General features: G+C 47.0%; 1 protein-coding gene across 1 annotated transcript in view; it reads right to left on the bottom strand.

Moving 5' to 3' along the window:
- The window catches only part of PLCH1 (phospholipase C eta 1), a 222,213-nt gene extending 213,520 nt beyond the window's left edge, over positions 1-8,693 (bottom strand). Inside the window, exon 1 of the mRNA XM_088447686.1 lies at positions 8,497-8,693. Coding sequence (XP_088303812.1) covers positions 8,497-8,539 — 43 coding nt within the window. The 5' untranslated portion in view covers positions 8,540-8,693. The remainder of the gene's footprint in view (positions 1-8,496) is intronic.
- Positions 8,694-20,134: the final 11,441 nt, after the last annotated feature.

The following is a 20,134-nucleotide window of genomic DNA, read 5'->3' as shown; positions in this document are numbered from 1 at the left end:
CTGCAGTATTTCTATCCTTTTGATGTTCTATTGCAAAAAAAAGATCTCTATGTGAATTTTTGTAAAAAAAAAACTTTAGCAATTCCACATAGTACCAGACAAGAGCGCCTTTCATGCAGAGAAGAATAAGAGTTCACATTCTTAGATTGTTCACCACAGAACATTGGGCAGAACAAAATAGTTAAAGCCATAGCTTAACAAAAGCCAGAGTGGAAGGCAGCTAACCTGTGTTTGTTTCAATTCTCTAGTAACAGAATAACTTAAAGCATTAGCTGCAGGAAACAGGACAGAACGATTCGAATTATGATTTTATTATGACAAATAATTCATGTGGTTGCATAACACTAATATCAGGAAGATCTGCATGGTTTTATCCTTAGAACGGGTACCCCTCTTGTTTGCGGTCAGAACAGTGGAATGGAAAAATAGACAATATGTCACTGGTTCCTCTGCAACTGACTCACGCTTATTTATTAAATATGACTATACTAAGGGGGGAGGGTTAGGTTTAGGCACCAGGGAGGGAGGGTTAGGGTAGGGTTAGGTGTACTTACAGTACATTAAGCTGTCGGGATGGTAACCTAGTCGGGATGCCGGCATCAGGATTCTGACCGCCTGCATCCCGTACCCATTCCGCTCACGCTGCACATCGCTCCCGGCTGGTGCTGAGATCTGTCTGTGCTGTTCTTGCCCAGTCCGCTCAGTGTCCTGTCACTGAGCATGGAGATGGCTCTCCAAAATCCCTTGCTCACGGCATGTCTTCCCAGCATGATGGCACACAGGCTGCACGCCAGAGTTCCCTCCTAAACCACAGTATGAATGCAGCCATCTTGGACTCACTCTGTCACCTGAAGCTCTTCCTCCACTCAGAGTGCTGCTCCCAGACCAACTGATCGCAGCATCCAATCCCTAGGGTCCACCCCTATAAAATCCATTTCCTTACTGGGTCCTGTTGCCAGTACAATGTCACTTCTGCTGACGTTACAGCTCTGTGAAGAGCTCCCAGATATCCTGTATCTGAACGGTGCCAGTCCGTTACATTCCCGTTCCAAGTCTGGTTATCAAGTCTCCTATTCCATCTGTACTGCAGTCTGGTTTTACCACAGATACTAGTTCATATCTGTCTCCATCGGTTCCAGCCAATACCTCCAATCATCAGTCCCATCCGATATCTCCAATCATTAGTCCCATCCGATATCTCCTAACATTGGTCCCATCCCATATATTCAAACATCGGTCTCAAACCGATCCAGTACTCCAATTCATCACAATCACTCTCAAACCAATCCAGTACTTCAATTCATAACCGTCAGTCTCAAACTGATCCAGTACTTCAATTCATCATCATTGGTCTCAAACCGATCCAGTACTTCAATTAATCATCATCAGTCTCAAACCGATCCAGTACTTCAATTCATCATCATCGGTCTCAATCCGAACCAGTTATTTAATTCATCAGTTCGGTCTCAAACCAATCCAGTTCTTCAATTCATCAACACTGGTCTCAAACCGATCCAGCTGTTCTATTCAGCATCACCGGTCTCATACCGGCTATGCTCAGTAATCCAGCATCATCGGTCCCAATCCATCTTTCCAGTATCATCATCTCCAGTTTTCATTCCAACCTGCTGTTCAATAAAGACATTCCATTCCTGTCCTCGCTAGAGATGAGCGGTTCGGATTCTGTGGAATCCGAACCGCTCCGAACATTGGGGATCCGAGTCCACCCGAACCCTGTTCGGGTGTTCACTGCCTGACTCGGATCCCCGTTCGGGGCCGAAGGGCGGCCGCCTGATGTCGGATTCTCACTAGAGAATCCGACATCAGGGCTCCTATTGTGTAGGGCAGAGCGCTGTGATAGCGCTCTGCCCTACACAGACACAAACACACAGCCGCCAGCGGCAGCTGTGTGTTTGTTACAGCAGCCAATGAGAGTCACACAGACTCTCATTGGCTGCTGTACGGAGGGAGCCAGCTGGAGCTCACACATGAGCTCCGTCTTCCGGCTCCCTCCTCAACGTGTGACAACAGAGCAGACGGCGCGGGAGCGGGGATACAGGTAAGTTTTTATTTTTTACTTGTGCAAGGGCAGGGAGCGCTACTGGGGGGGGGGGTCTGCTACTGGGGGGGTCTGCTACTGGGGGTGCAGGGGGGCCATACTACCGGGGGGGCCATACTACTGGGGGGGTCTGCTACTGGGGGGGGGCTAAACTACTGGGGGGGGCCTGCTACTGGGGGTCCATACTACTGAGGGGCCTGCTACTGGGGGGGGCTATACTATTGGGGGGGTCTGCTACTGTGGGGGCCATACTACTGAGGGGCCTGCTACTGGGGGGGGCATACTACTGGGGGGGCTTACTACTACTGGGGGGGCCATACTACAGGGGGGCTACTACTGGGGCAGCCTACTCCTGGGGGGGCTGCTAATGGGGGGCATACTGCTGGGGGGGCCTGCTAATGGGGGGCATACTACTGGGTGGCATGCTAATGGGGAGCATACTACTGGGGGGGCCTGCTAATGGGGGGCATTCTACTGGGGGCACTGCATAGGGGACCCTACTACTAAGGGGACTGCATAGGGGGCACCACTGCTGGGGGCATTGTGTAAGGGACACCGCTACTGTGGGCATTGTGTAAAAGGGGCACTACTGTGGGCTTTGTGTAAAAGGGTCACTACTGTGTGTCGTAACATAAATAAGAGACACTACTTTATGGTGTAATGTGAATCAGGCCCTATGTGCGGTGTAATGTGAATAAGATTGTGCACTGTGACTCCTTGGGCCATAGCCCACTATGTAAACAAGTACTGTGATTCTGCTGGCCGTACCCCACTGGGTGGGTGCACTACTTTTCATTTCTGCCACTGCTGTGTGGCAATGTGTCATAGATGTGCTTTATACTGGGGTGTCTGTGTCGTTGTGCCGCTGCTTTGTCGCTTAGTAACCAGTCAGCTCACTGCAACCTTTGGCCAATAATGTTGAAAACAATATTATAAGCTGTGATATGGTCTAAATTGACTGGAAATTAATGTTATTGAGGTTAATAATACTCTAGGAAGAAAAAAAAGACCAATTTATGTGATTTTAGCTTTTTTTGTCAATTTTTGTAAAAAAATCCAAATCCAAATCCAAAGCCAGTCACCGCAGTTCGGCAAATCCAAATCCGGACGACGAATTAGAACCAAATCCAAATCCGGCAAAAATGGTCCGGCGCACATCCCTAGTCCTCGCCTTCACATTATACATGAGTGTCACAGTGCACCGGACACCGACTATTACTTAGCAGGTCCGGCAGCACTGGAACCTCCGTCGGCGGCGGGCAGCGGGCGTAGAGTCTCCGGTGCCCGCTGCTGTGACATCAGCTCCGGGTCTCCCTCACAAGTATAGGCGGCCGTGGCTCTCCTAGAATCGCACGTGCTGACCTGCAAGAAATTTAAAGGGACAGGCGCGCCAAACGTGAAGTAACGTTTGGCGCGAGATTTGGACTTCTCCCTATAAGAGGGAGACTCTGGCACCAGACAGGTGCCAGAGTATAGGCTCATTACCAAACTCCAGCGTTCCGTGCATATCCTGATTACTTGATCCTGACTTTGGCTTCGTTCATGACCCTGATTCTGTCTGACCCCTGGTTCTGCATTGATATCTGGTTCTGACCTCGGCTATTTCCTGTAACCCGTTTACGCCTGCTCCTTGGTACCGTCTTATCTGTGTGGTTTTGACCCGGCTTCCTGACTACGCTAAAGTCTTCTGAACTCCATCCAAGTCACCAGCACTTGTATAGGGAAACCTAACCTGAGGGCCACGACCTGTGTGTCGGACGCAGCCAAGTCCATACCTTCTTGCGAGGGTCCCTGGTGTATACCGCCGGCACATTAGACTCCGTGCCTCAGGAATAGGTCTAGCCAATTCCCTGCATACAGGTTGCATCCATAATCCATCTGAGAGTTGTGACAATGAGAAACCTGGCTTAAGCCACCCAGCTTCATCTACGCCTCTCAAGTCTCCTCTTCAGGCTCCCATGCCTGTTCCAACCAATTCCAAACCTCAGGTGTGACAATCTACTGAAAATGGAAGACTGAATCATGGCTTGATACAGTTTTTTCTTTAGAATGGTTCAAGGAGGCTTGCTACATTGGGCTATTCAGATCAGGAAGAGGTGAGTGGATTATTGCAAAGTAGACAACCCATTAGTATTTTATTGTAACTTATTAGTTATTTGCATACACAAGCTTCAGTTAACGTGTACCCACAGTCTGCACATAATAGAGGATGACATTTAGCGGTTAGATCACATTTTTATCATGTCACCTGGAACTAAAATAACTGAGACAAGATCTAAAATCACTTGATCTTGGTAAAATTGATAGGCTACATTCTCATGAATAGAGTCCATTAGATGCCAGCCTCCTCTATTACTATTATTATTAATAATAATAATATCTTTTATTTATATAGTGCCACAAGGTTTCGGTAGCGATGTACATAGTGGACGAAATTTACAGCATTACTACATAGGGTACACAATCGGGAAGCCGGCTGCCGGAATCCCGGCAGCCGGCTTCCCGACTGCTTTATCCCGCCGTGGGATAAATGACCGACGTCTATATCTAGACGCCGCTCATTTCCCCGACGCCGAGAGACAGGCGCCCGGCATCCCGATCGAGCAAATGCTGGGCGCCGCAAGCGGACAGCCACGGGAGGGGGAGGGTTAGGGCACCTGGGGGGGACTTAGGGTTAGGCAGCGGGGATTGGGGGGTTAGGCACTTAGAGGGGGGATTAGGGTTAGGCACAGGGGGGGAGGTTAGGGTTAGGCACCCCTAAGGAGGGTTAGGGTTAGGGGGGTTAGGTTAGATTAGACAATACTTACCTTACCACGATCGGGATTTCCAGTGCTGTCAGGCTTCCGCTGCCGGACTCTCCTATTTTGTCGGGCTACTGCTGCCGGGATTCGAACTCCCGGCCATGCGGCAGCCGGGATATCATACCGATTCCTTACATAGTACATGGGCGACCAGAAAGGACACTTACAAACAAGTTACCAATTTTACAAGTACACAATTATAATCCACAGATTATATAATTAAAGACAACATAGGGAGAGAGGGCCCTACTCACAAGAACATTGTAGAGTGGCCATGGATGGATTCAATTAACCGCGATAACCTGTTTTCGCACGTTAAAGTGCTTAAAAGTGAATTTAGTGAGAAAAAAATATTTCACATTATTCAATTAGCCCTCAAGTTAACCCGCAATAATTCATCATAGGTTTTAACGCCAAATACAGATGTGTTCACATATATCTAGCCTCCTTGCGTGTTAAACTGCCCTGCTAGTCGCGCCATACCGTGGCGTGTCTCAGTAGCACATAGCGTCTTTTCACGCAACTTTTTACCTTCCAATGCATCTTATTCGCACAGTGATGTAAACAGGACACACAAGCAGCTTCTGCTGATTAAAACGATATACGGTATACGGCATGCCTTTATTCTGTGTGCAACTGCGGGTGTATCTGTAAAACGAAACGCTACGTTACAGTGCCACAGCTGCTGACACTGTAACGTTGCGTTTCGCATGCAGATACACCTGCAGGATTGCATCCTACAAAAGGGCATGAGAGGGGTGATCAGAGTTCAGCGGCAGCAGTCATTTAAAGAGTGAAGCGGGAGGCAGGGAGGCTGGAGATGTCTGGAGGAAAAGAGTGGTTGAAAGATTTAAAAATTAGTGAGTGACATGAGTTTGAATTTGATTCTGAGTGGAACTGGTGTAGATGTCAAATACACATTAATCCACATTTTTTTTTACCTTCAAACACTATAAACCAAGGCAAAAGTTTGCTTGTTACATTAGTTATCATATTTTATGCCCCAATACCAAAACACAATATTCAACACTGTAGGTTATTCAACCAAGGTATTCCACTGACATCATACCAATCACATGCAAAACAATGCTGAGCTAGGTGAAAATTCACTTTTAGTTATTAGCTTTTTATGTAAAAGATCATGTTATGCAGATTATATTATCCATAAGTCAAAATGAGCGCATGACATTACCATGTAATAAAGCTTAACAAAATAACTCTTTCATCTAGAAGTACTTTTGTTCTACTGTACAAGAAAAGCCATACACAATAGATGGCAGGCTTTTCATCTCAGCTACCTCTACTTCAAGTGTCTTATCCAATATTCCAGTGATCGTTGTCTCATGAACAACTAAAATATATAAAACACATAATAGGGGGAGATGTACTAAGCCCTGGAGAGAGATAAAGTGGAGAGAGATAAAGAACCCACTAATCAGTCACTTTAAAATCTGTGTTTGAAGCATGACAGTTAAGAGCTGATTGGTTGGTACTTTGGAGTCTATTTATATATCAGTAAAAAACCCTATAGCAGTGATAACAGGCCTTTTCACTGCTTACCCATTTTCATAGAGGGGGTAACCGTGGAGAAATATCAGATTTCACCAGTGGTGCCCCTGATTAGAGTACATATCACTTCCCCATACAATAGTATGGGGCAGTGGTTCCCAAACTGTGCCCCATAGGGACACTTGCAGGGGTGCCTCAGGTTGGTGGTCCAGCACCAAATCAAATTATTTATGGTCAATGTAATGTAAATATGTGGACAAATAGAAGCGCAAACCTGTCCACCACCACATAACTGAGCCTAAGGATGACAGGGGAGCACAATTTACTTTACTTTACTACCTTACTACATTTTTTTTTTAAATTCTCATTAACAAACTTTTGGCTTAGGGGTGCTGTGAAAACAATGCTGATACTCTAGGCCGCTGTGATTCAAATAAGTTTGGGAACCACTGGTATAGGGAGAGTGATTCATAGAAACACGGTAAGCTCCGCTTTCTATTTTGCTTCCCCAAAATATGTTGCCTTCTCAGGGTGGCGTAAAGAGCCTCCTAACTAGAGAAAAGCAGGGAAGACAGCTATCTCCTTACTCTCCCCGTCCCCTTCTGTTATACTACTTAGAGGGGTCCAGAAAAACTCTGCCCCTGCTCCCTGATAGAGAGGCTTCCGCAATCTGCCACCTGGGTCACATCATACTGCTGACTGCCCACTATCTCTGCTGCCCCCGACTTGCTTTACCTGACCCTCACGCCGCCGCTGTTGTTCTGCCCTGATCAGCTGCTCCCCCAGTGAACAGTACTGGCAGCGCGTGCGCAGGACACCGCAAGTCCAAGAAGAAGGCGCATCCACAGACAGCAACAGACCCCAGGGACATCGATATAACCTCAGAAGGAAGGAGAAGATAGGATCGCTGGGACCCAGTATACCGTATCACATCACGGAGAAGATAGGTGTACATGAATTCCTACTTAGGAGACAAATATATCGCATTTCAAACATGCAATGTTTAGTGTTAATAAGATATTGATAATGTACATTAATAGACCCCTTTATCCCTGTCCACTTTCTCTCTGTCCAAGTCTTAGTACATCTACCCCACAGTGTAAAGCTGAGGTTTTAGGAATTGCAAATACAATAGTGTAACAGCCAAGCAGCTATTTCAGCTTACAGAATGCATAACTGGTGCGTGTATGCTCAGTGAAATCCTCCGGGAAGTATTTACACATCACCAGCAATGACACAAGCTGGAATCCCATTTATGTCATTAATTATGGTTGCACTTTGAAACTGTGCTATCATTCTCTTGTCATGCACTAATAGTAAGGGCAGAATGTAAACGACACACTAATCTGTAGATTGGATAGCTCTACTTACCAAACATAATTAACTATAAATGTAATCCCATTTTAACACACACTCTTAATAGAGACCTAATACACTAGCACACCTAACTAATCTAAAGGATATACAATAAAAAGCGCCAACTACAAAAATACATTTTGAGATGTCCTCAGTTAGTGACAGACCAATGCAATATGTAACAGATCTTAATTTATTCAGAAACTCTATGCTTATAGAATATTAGCCAGTGTAAATAGCTGCAGACACGTACACAGAATGCACTGGTACAATGATTGCATTGCTGGTAGCACAATCCTGAAGGAGAGCAGTGACATTAGTTTCATCACCAAGGACAGCTCACCCCGTAGTTTGCACTCAATTGCAGCTCATAACAATCCTCAGCTTGTTTCATAGTATAGGTGCATTTAAATCACGCAGTATGTAAACTTTCATTTCATAACTCTTCATTAAGGTCTAATTCATTCAAAATAAACAGGCCAATTTTATTCTATCAGACTTTGTGTAATTCATCATTATCCATACTGCTAAAGTGTCAAAGAGAAATAAAATGTTTAAGTAAATAATAAGGTATTCACTATAAACATATAAATAACTCATCTACCACAATTAATAATAGTTTTTCCAGGCAAAACAATAAAATATACAGTAGAATTGACTTTTTTAAACACCAAACACAAATTCTTTAAAATACCAGACTTTCATGCTGAATGAGAAGAGACTTATTTAATACCAACCCTCTCAGATTTGACTGCAAAGCACATTTCTTACCTTTTTCTGGGCTTAAATTTTTGTATACTTCAAGGTCTGCCATTAAATATGTAACTATTATACATTATTGGCACACGAAAGGCAGATGCTCCTTGGGTCCAAACCTCTTCATTTTTCATATTTCCAACATTACATGAGAGAGAAGAAAGGATTCCCTGGAAGAAATGGTATCTGTCTGCGAGAATCCACAAGCTGCAGTTATATCAATCTAGTGATACCAGATAGCATAACTTTCTCCAAAGTGGAACGTCTATATAGGAAGAAATCCAGGAAGCGTCTGCTGGGTTCAGCTGCTATTGTGGGAATGCACTGGCTGTGACTACTTTAGGTATGAGACATGCATGCATAGTGGGGTGATTAAGATCCTTGAGGCATTAAATGTGCAAAATCCCTGTGCAGATTTCAATTGTAAAGAAGATCCTTCTCACTTGGAGAGGTCAATCAGAAATTGAAGAACACCATTTTAAAAAAATGAATGACAGAAGGCAGATGCTTAAGGTAAAAAATAAAATTGTCTCTCTCTTCACAAAAGGCACTATGTGAAGGTAATTGCTATTCTCATCAAATAGTCACTTAAGGACTTGATTACATTTATATTATTGTTCCAGGTCTGTAGGGAGCATGCACAATTACTGGATCCCTCCTTGTAATGACAGATAACACACACACAACCATTTGTGACAGGTCTGCCTAGAAAGTAAATATTGAATTTTTCTAAATGACATGTTGCACAGAATCTCAAGTATGTGGTAATAAAAGTCTAGATATTTATAGCATCATTGAGGGTTTTTTTGTTTTTTTTAATAATTTGGACAGAAATATAGCTTTGATCACAGATACTTCTCGTAAACATATTTTGCTACTGCCAGAGACAAAACAAGCACTGCTGTTGGTAGGAAAATTAAAAAAAAATTAATTAATACACTAAAGTAGATTTTTGTGTTGAAAAAAAATAAAAATAAATAAATAGCACCCTTGTTTGCAAACCGATACAATTTAATGCAATGCAATGAGAAACTTAAACTTGTTGTCAAATAAAGACCAATATGTCCTTATATTCAGTCCTTTTACTATACCAACATGCTGCATTTTTCAATAATTTATTCTAAATTGACTCAAACAATATCAGTGATGATGGTAAATTTGGTTTACAGGCTCCAGAGAAGGGATCCTAGGTGCGAACAGCGCAACGCGTATCTGGCCAAATTGTAAACCTTACCATGTTACTTGACAATAAGGCAGAAAAGCAAGACCAGTTCGTATGTGGGTAATATTATGAATGGTTTGATCCTAAGACAGCCCTACTGTATGCAGTGCTGGATTTCCCATTAGGCACGTAAGGCCATGTCTAGGGGGGCCACTGGCTGGGGGCGGCACTGTAGTACTCCTGCATCAGAGCTTCCAGTGTCCCATTTGAGCCGTGGCTATTTGTAATCAGAACAAAGACTACATCCCCCAGGGTGTATGAGGGTGAGTCTCAGAAGAGGCCGTATGTGCAGTCTAGGAGCCCGGAAAATTAGGTTCATATCAGGTTGAGTCTCGGGAGGTTATTAGCCCACAAAAGGCCAAAAAAATAAAAATATCTGGGAGAGGAGGAGCTTCGCTAGATTCCCACAGGGGCGGAACAAGAGGTCTCCCAATAATGTTGTGATGTTGTTTTTAGATCCGCTCCTGACTGTATGTTAACCCGAACACTATGTAAATTCCTCTTCCATTGATGATCTGCTGACAGATTTGTGCAGAGAATCTCCAGGTCATTGAGTAACAGTACTTCTGAGCTCCAATAAGTTCACTACCACCCAACTCTCATTAGCTTTAAACAGTGTCCTTTTGTCAGAAAGCTCAATGAATACATTATTAAAAAAAAAGTCTTTAAATTACTAAAGATAATTGAGATAAATCTGGGAATGGGTTCTTACAATACACTGCAGACTTTCAAACTATATGTTGATTGGTAGAAACTGGAGGGAACGTTCTAGTTAGCAAGGCTATATTTGTTGCTTAAATACATTTAATTGAACCTGTTTTTTGGGATGTAGTTAAAAAGCCAGCGGACGGGATCCCGGCTGCAGATATACCGACATCGGAATCCCGGCCGCCGTCAAAGTACCGATGCCGCTATCCAGAATGAGATCAGGATAGCGGCATCAGCATCCCGACCACCGGAAGAACGTCCGGACGCCGGGTAAGTATCACTGTCCCCAGGGATAGGGGGGTTAGGTTTAGGCACTCCCTGGGGGAGATTAGGGTTAAGCAACCCCTGGGAAGGATTAGGGTTAGGCTACGGGGAGGAGGGGTTAGTGTTAGACACTAGAGGGAGGTCAGGGCTAGGCACCCCCCCCCGGGAGGGTTAGGCTTAGGGTACGGGAAAGGGGGTTTGGGTTTGGCACCACCGGGGGAGGTTAGGGTTGGTCACTAGGGGGGTGTTAGGGTTAGGCACCACTAAGATAGGGTTAGGGTTGGGGGAGAGGGAGGGTTAGGGTACTTATCTGCCCTGTCGGGATCTTGAAGCATCGGGATGCTGCTGTCGGGATTTGAAGCAGCGGCTATTAAGCCGCCGGTATTTCATACCAAACCCATGTGGTTACAGGGATAGTATTATGTGGATGAATTAATGATTACTTTACACATGTACACATGGTATTTACATCATTAAATAATAAGGTACCTATCCTCTGCAAACTGTGATAATGCCAGCAAATCACAGGTTCATTATATATTGTACATGCTATTTATAAGCTATAAATAACACAACAAAAACAGCTTTTTGCAACAATTTCATTTTTAACTGTTGTTGAAATTTGCACCAAAACACCGTTTTCCCAATCTCAGTAAAAACAATGAATTGCAAACAGTTATTTGCATTAAGCGAGTGCACCATCAGAGAACTTTCAGGTTTGTAGGCATCACACTATCTTGCAAAGGGTCTGTTCTAGTACAATGATTACAACAATTGAAATCAGTTCACTTGAGCAGTTATATTAGTGCCAACTGGATTATTCTGACAAACTATAGCCTCTTTAGCAGGCAGCAATCTAACCTCTTTACTTATGATAGAATAACTTGTGTTTGAGGCATTATATAACATAATTGTTTATTTCCTATGGTTTCAAAGGCAAAGTCGCAGAATATCAAAGAAAATCAATACGATGATCATTTTTGCAGTGGCACAAAATACCGACACTGTAAATACTCTCAGACAGTGATAAAATAGTTCTACAAAAGGAAATTCATTTACTAAACTCTTATACTTCATTATGAAATAATCGATGTGTTTTCAGCACCAATGTGGTGAATGTTCGCATCTGATCCTATTTAGATAATGCAAGTAAAACCATTATATATTGGTATGTTTGTTCTGATAGCTGAACTGCTGTAAGCAAGTGCTATAGATGTTGCCTAGACACAACCTGTTCTGGATACATACTAGTAAAATAAATAACAGTTACTAGGAATAAGTAATGCTAATTTGTGTGTGCTATATGTAAAGGAACATGGTAGAAAATTGCTTTATAAATACTGTTATATAAATAAAATGTTTGTTACATAAGAGCATCTATATAGTCCTATCTGCACACTATGACTTGTCATCACCATTTCTGAACCAGCAACATCTGAGGCCCTGCTGTCGGTTCCACAGTGGTTAGGATGGTTTTTATGTAGAGCAGCACCAGGGAAAAATAAATGTATCATGACTGAGGAGATGCAGCCTAGAGAGAATCTACAATCTGAAAAGATCAGCACAGTTCATATTTATTAACTAGGAGCACAGCTTACACCAACTGACAGAGAAGGAGTATTCAAAGGAGAAGAGTTTTGCCAACGTATAAACTGCATCTTGCAAGATGAAGGCTAGAAATGACTGTGAGGACAAAACCTGATACGTCTGTAATAGATTTGCCATCTGCGGTTTCTACCTTCTGATCACTTTGATTTATTGGTGTGTGTGAATTACTTTTACATTGTCCTGGTTTATATCGGAGTATTAAATTAATGGTTTTCAGCCAAGTCTTTATACGAATGGTCAGGAATAGATGTTCATGTCATTGGATACAACATAAACCTAGTCTCTGAATACAACTGTATGAAACGCAGAGAACACAGCAGACTAAAATAAAAGTAAATAAATCTGCTATGCTTAGAACAGAGTATAAGATCAGAAGAATTACTAGTTAATGGAGAAGCAGGCTTGCCTACCCTCCCGCATTAAGCGGGAGTCGCCCGATTTGTAATTAAGCCTCCCGCTGCCCCGCAAATCATACTACTACTCCCGGTTTCAAAGCAATCTGGTGAAAATCCAAACTGCACATGCGCGAGTCTGGAAATGCAGGGGACGGGGCCTAAAGGGAGACGTCATGAGTGAATATATACCAGCACTACCGCGGCGCACCTAGTCCTAGCCGGCTCTCTCTGCCTTTACCAGCTTCCTGTCCCCGGCTCTCCTCCAACGCAAATACCCATTTCACAGGTGCAGACTCTGCCGGGTTGCAGGGGGGATTGTGCTCACCTGGTTTGCACCATCTTGTACTATTGTGGGCCACCTGGTGTCCAACACAGTAGGTGTATGCAATCTTGGACTCTGTGCAGCCCATGCAGTGCTCCATCCATTGTCTGAACAACAGCAGAAGGTGAGTATTTGCTCCACCACCTCCTGACCAAAGCCTACAGGAGGCGGGGATTCAGAGTGACAGACTGCTGTTCTTGTCATGCTGAGTCCTGGCAGCTGCAGCAGAACATGGGGGAGGATGTGGGTAGGCAACGTTCTACTGGTGTGGAAGATCCTGAGCGGATGAGAGAGGATCACACTCACCCCCTGCAGCTGCCCCACACAGACTCATGTAGCCTAATGAAGGACGGTGCATCCCTGCTTCCAGAAGTAGTACAGGTATTGACTGACAACTTTATACTCCACTGTCATTTTTGTGACCCTACTACTTGTACTAATCAGAGCTGACTTCTGTGTCCCTTCTACTACCCTCACCCAGTCCCTGCTCATGTCTGTCAGTGCTGCTGCTACTACCAACACCCCCCCACAGATTAAATGTATGTCACTTCTTCTACCCCCAACCAATCTCTGCTACTGCCACTACTCTTACCAGTCCAAGCAGTCATATGTGTCCCTGCTACTACCCCCATCTGTCACCTGTGCCACAGCTACAGCCGTCATCTGTCACCTATACCCCTGCTACTGCCCCATCTGTCACGTGTGTCCCAGCTACTACCACCATTTGTTATGTGCCCCTGTTACTACCGCCATCTGTCACCTGTGTCCCAGCTACTACCTCCATCTGTCACCTATACCCCTGCTACCACCCCATCTGTCACCTGTGTCCCAGCTACTACCACCATTTGTCATGTGCCCCTGCTACTACCGCCATCTGTCACCAGTGTCCCAGCTACAACCGCCATCTTTCACCTACACCCCTACTACCACCCCATCTGTCACCTGTGTCACGGCTACTACTGCCATCTGCTACCTATTCCCCTGCTATTACCCTAATCTGTGACCTGTGTCCCTCTGTCACCTATACCCCTGCTAATACCCCAATCTGTCACGTGTGTCCCAGCTACTACCTCAATCTGTCACCTACACCCCTGCTACCACCCCCATCTGTCACCTGTGTCCCAGCTACTACCACCATTTGTCATGTGCCCCTGCTACTACCGTCATCTGTGACCTGTGTCCCAGCTACTACCTCCATCTGTCACCTATACCCCTGTTACTACCCCATCTGTCACCTGTGTCCCGACTACTATCTCCATCTGTCACCTATACCCCTGCTACCACCCCATCTGTTACCTGTGTCCCAGCTACTACCACCATTTGTCATGCTCCCCTGCTACTACCGCCATCTGTCACCTGTGTCCCAGCTACTACCACCATTTGTCATGTTCCCCTGCTACCAACCCATCTGTCACCTGTGTCCCAGCTACTACTGCCATCTGTCACCTGTGTCCCAGCTACTACAACCATTTGTCATGTACCTCTGCTACTACCACCATCTGTCACCTGTGTCCCAGCTACTATCTCCATCTGTCACCTATACCCCTGCTACCACCCGATCTGTTACCTGTGTCCCAGCTACTACCACCATTTGTCATGTGCCCCTGCTACTACCGCCATCTGTCACCTGTGTCCCAGCTACTACCTCCATCTGTCACCTATACCCCTGCTACCACCCCATCTGTCACCTGTGTCCCAGCTACTACCACCATTTGTCATGTGCCCCTGCTACTACGGCCATCTGTCACCTGTGTCCCAGCTACTACCGCCATCTTTCACCTACACCCCTGCTACCACCCCATCTGTCATCTGTGTCCCGGCTACTACTGCCATCTGCTACCAATTCCCCTGCTATTACCCTAATCTGTGACCTGTGTCCCAGCTACTACCTCCATCTGTCACCTATACCTCTGCTATTACCCCATCTGTCACGTGTGTCCCAGCTACTACCACCATCTGTCACCTACACCCCTGCTACTACCACCATCTGTCACCTACACCCCTGCTACTACCGCCATCTGTCACCTGTGTCCCAGCTACTACCCCATCTGTCACCTGTGTGCCAGCTACTGCAACCATTTGTCATGTGCCCCTGCTACTTCCGCCATCTGTCACCTGTGTCGCAGCTACTACCTGCATCTGTCACCTATACCCCTGCTACTACCCCATCTGTCACCTGTGTCCCGGCTACTACCGCCATTTGCCACCTATACCCCTGCTAATACCCTTATCTGTGACCCGTGTCCCTCTGTCACCTATAACCCTGCTAATACCCCAATCTGTGACCTGTGTCCCAGCTACTACCTACATCTGTCACCTATACCCCTGCTACCACCCCATCTGTCACCTGTGTCCTAGCTACTACTGCCATTTGTCATGTTCCCCTGCTACTACCGCCATCTGTCACCTGTGTCCCATCTACTATCTCCATCTGTCACCTATACCCCTGCTACCACCCCATCTGTTACCTGTGTCCCAGCTACTACCTCCATCTGTCTCCTATACCACTGCTACTACCCCATCTGTGACCTGTGACCCAGCTACTACCGCCATCTGTCATCTATACCCCTGCTACTACCCCCTCTGTCACTGTGTCGCAGCTACTACCACCATCTGTCATGTGCCCCTGCTACTACCGCCATCTGTCACCTGTGTCCCAGCTACTACTACCATCTGTCACCTACACCCCTGCTACCACCCCATCTGTCACCTGTGTCCTGGCTACTACTGCCATTTGTCATGTTCCCCTGCTACTACCGCCAGCTGTCACCTGTGTCCCAGCTACTACCCCATCTGTCACCTGTGTGCCAGCTACTACCACCATTTGTCATGTGCCCCTGCTACTTCTGCCATCTGTCACCTGCGTCCCAGCTACTACTTCCATCTGTCACTTATACCCCTGCTACTACCCCATCTGTCACCTGTGTCCCGGCTACTACCGCCATTTCCCACCTATACACCTGCAAATACCCTAATCAGTGACCCGTATCCCTCTGTCACCTATACCGATGCTAATACCCCAATCTGTGACCTGTGTCCCGGCTACAACCTACATCTGTGACCTATACCCCTGCTACCACCCATCTGTCACCTGTGTCCCAGCTTACTACTGCCATTTGTCATGTTCCCCTGCTACTACCGCCATCTGTCACCTGTGTCCCAGCTACTATCTCCATCTGTCACCTATACCCCTGCTACCACCCCATCTGTCACCTGTGTCCCAGCTACTATCTACATCTGTCACCTATACCCCTGCTACTACCCCATCTGTCACGTGTGTCCCAGCTACTACCACCATCTGTCACCTACACCCCTGCTACCACCCCATCTGTCACCTGTGCCCCAGCTACTACTGCCATTTGTCATGTTCCCCTGCTACTACCGCCATCTGTCACCTATACCACTGCTACCACCCCATCTGTTACCTGTGTCCCAGCTACTACCTCCATCTGTCACCTATACCACTGCTACTACCCCATCTGTGACCTGTGACCGAGCTACTACCGCCATCTGTCACCGATACCCCTGCTACTGCCCCCTCTGTCACTGTGTCGCAGCTACTACCACCATTTGTCATGTGCTCCTGCTACTACCGCCATCTGTCACCTGTGTCCCAGCTAGCTACCTCCATCTGTCACCTATACCCCTGCTACTACCCCATCTGTCACCTGTGTCCCGGCTACTACCGCCATTTGCCACCTATACCCCTGCTAATACCCTAATCTGTGACCCGTGTCCCTCTGTCACCTATACCCCTGCTTAATACCCCAATCTGTGACGTGTGTCCCGGCTACTACCTATATCTGTCACCTATACCCCTGCTACCACCCCATCTGTCACCTGTGTCCCAGCTACTACTGCCATTTGTCATGTTCCCCTGCTACTACCGCCATCTGTCACCTGTGTCCCAGCTACTATCTCCATCTGTCACCTATACCCCTGCTACCACCCCATCTGTTACCTGTATCCCAGCTACTACCTCCATCTGTCACCTATACCACTGCTACTACCCCATCTGTGACCTGTGACCCAGTTACTACCGCCATCTGTTACCTATACCCCTGTTACTACCCCCTCTGTCACTGTGTCGCAGCTACTACCACCATCTGTCATGTGCCCCTGCTACTACCGCCATCTGTCACCTGTGTCCCAGCTACTACCTCCATCTGCCACCTATACCCCTGCTACTACCCCATCTGTCACCTGTGTCCCAGCTACTACTGCCATTTGTCATGTTCCCCTGCTACTACCGCCATCTGTCACCTGTGTCCAGCTACTACCTCCATATGTCACCTATACCCCTGCTACCACCCCATCTGTCAACTGTGTCCCAGCAACTACCACCATTTGTCATGTGCCCCTGCTACTACCGCCATCTGTCACCTGTGTCCCAGCTACTGCCTCCATCTGAACAAATAAATATTTAGGTATCGTCCAGTCCGCAATAACAATGCAGCAAATACACTTTGTCATCAGGAAGTTCACAATTCCAAAATAGATACAATAAACCAAAAAATGTGACAAGCGCCAGATTACTTGTCACATTTTTGGTTGATACTACAGTACCTCCATCTGTCACCTATACCCCTGCTACCACCCCATCTGTCACCTGTATCCCATATACTACCGCCATCTGCCACCTATACCCCTGCTAATACCCTAATCTGTGACCTGTGTCCCTCTGTCACCTATACCCCTGCTAATACCCCAATCTGTGACCTGTGTCCTGCTACTACCTCCATCTGTCACCTATACCCCTGCTACCACCCCATCTGTCACCTGTGTCCCGGCTTCTACTGCCATCTGCTACCTATTCCCCTGCTATTACCCTAATCTGTGACCTGTGTCCCAGCTACTACCTCCATCTGTCACCTATACCTCTGCTACTACCCCATCTGTCACGTGTGTCCCAGCTACTACCACCATCTGTCACCTACACCCCTGCTAACACCCCATCTGTCACCTGTGTCCCGGCTACTACTGCCATTTGTCATGTTCCCTTGCTACTACCGCCATCTGTCACCTGTGTCCCAGCTACTACTGCCATCTGTCACCTATACCCCTGCTACTACCCAAACTGTCACCTGTGTGCCAGCTACTACCACCATTTGTCATGTGCCCCTGCTACTTCCGCCATCTGTCACCTATACCCCTGCTACTACCCCATCTGTCACCTGTGTCCCGGCTACTACCGCCATTTGCCACATATACCCCTGCTAATACCCTAATCTGTGACCCGTGTCCCTCTGTCACCTATACACCTGCTAATACCCCAATCTGTGACCTGTGTCCCAGCTACTACCTACATCTGTCACCTATACCCCTGCTACCACCCCATCTGTCACCTGTGTCCCAGCTACTACTGCCATTTGTCATGTTCCCCTGCTACTACCGCCATCTGTCACCTGTGTCCCAGCTACTATCTCCATCTGTCACCTATACCCCTGCTACCACCCCATCTGTTACCTGTGTCCCAGCTACTACCTCCATCTGTCACCTATACCACTGCTACTACCCCATCTGTCACCTGTGTCCCAGCTACTACCACCATCTGTCACCTACACCCCTGCTACCACCCCATCTGTCACCTGTGTCCTGGCTACTACTGCCATTTGTCATGTTCCCCTGCTACTACCGCCAGCTGTCACCTGTGTCCCAGCTACTACCCCATCTGTCACCTGTGTGCCAGCTACTACCACCATTTGTCATGTGCCCCTGCTACTTCCGCCATCTGTCACCTGTGTCCCTGTCACCTGTGTGCCAGCTACTACCACCATTTGTCATGTGCCCCTGCTACTTCCGCCATCTGTCACCTGTGTCCCAGCTACTACCTCCATCTGTCACTTATATCCCTGCTACTACCACCATCTGTCACCTGTGTCCCGGCTACTACCGCCATTTGCCACCTATACCCCTGCTAATACCCTAATCTGTGACCCGTTTCCCTCTGTCACCTATACCGATGCTAATACCCCAATCTGTGACCTGTGTCCCGGCTACAACCTACATCTGTCACCTATACCCCTGCTACTACCCCATCTGTCACCTGTGTCCCAGCTACTACTGCCATTTGTCATGTTCCCCTGCTACTACCGCCATCTGTCACCTGTGTCCCAGCTACTATCTACATCTGTCGCCTATACCCCTGCTACTACCCCAACTGTCACGTGTGTCCCAGCTACTACCACCATTTGCCACCTATACCCCTTCTAATACCCTAATCTGTGACCCGTGTCCCTCTGTCACCTATACCAATGCTAATACCCCAATCTGTGACCTGTGTCCCGGCTACAACCTACATCTGTCACCTATACCCCTGCTACCACCCCATCTGTCACCTGTGTCCCAGCTACTACTGCCATTTGTCATGTTCCCCTGCTACTACCGCCATCTGTCACCTGTGTCCCAGCTACTATCTACATCTGTCGCCTATACCCCTGCTACTACCCCATCTGTCACGTGTGTCCCAGCTACTACCGCCATCTGTCACCTACACCCCTGCTACCACCCCATCTGTCACCTGTGCCCCGGCTACTACTGCCATTTGTCATGTTCCCCTGCTACTACCGCCATCTGTCACCTATATCCCTGCTACCACCCCATCTGTTACCTGTGTCCCAGCTACTACCTCCATCTGTCACCTATACCACTGCTACCACCCCATCTCTCACCTGTGTCCAAGCTACTACCGCCATCTATCACCTATACCCCTGCTACTACCCCATCTGTCACCTGTGTGCCAGCTACTACCACCATTTGTCATGTGCCCCTGCTACTTCCGCCATCTGTCTCCTGTGTCCCAGCTACTACCTCCATCTGTCACCTATACCCCTGCTACTACCCCATCTGTCACCTGTGTCCCGGCTACTACCGCCATTTGCCACCTATACCCCTGCTAATACCCTAATCTGTGACCCGTATCCCTCTGTCACCTATACCCCTGCTAATACCCCAATCTGTGACCTGTGTCCCGGCTACTACCTACATCTGTCACCTATACCACTGCTACCACCCCATCTGTCACCTGTGTCCCAGCTACTACTGCCATTTGTCATGTTCCCCTGCTACTACCGCCATCTGTCACCTGTGTCCCAGCTACTATCTCCATCTGTCACCTATACCCCTGCTACCACC

This window comes from Taudactylus pleione, unplaced genomic scaffold, assembly GCF_031769625.1.
Source record: "Taudactylus pleione unplaced genomic scaffold, aTauple2 ptg000436l, whole genome shotgun sequence".
Taxonomy (NCBI): domain Eukaryota; kingdom Metazoa; phylum Chordata; class Amphibia; order Anura; family Myobatrachidae; genus Taudactylus; species Taudactylus pleione.
Note: the sequence above shows the minus strand (reverse complement) of the source record. Positions and strands in the feature narration are given on the sequence as shown.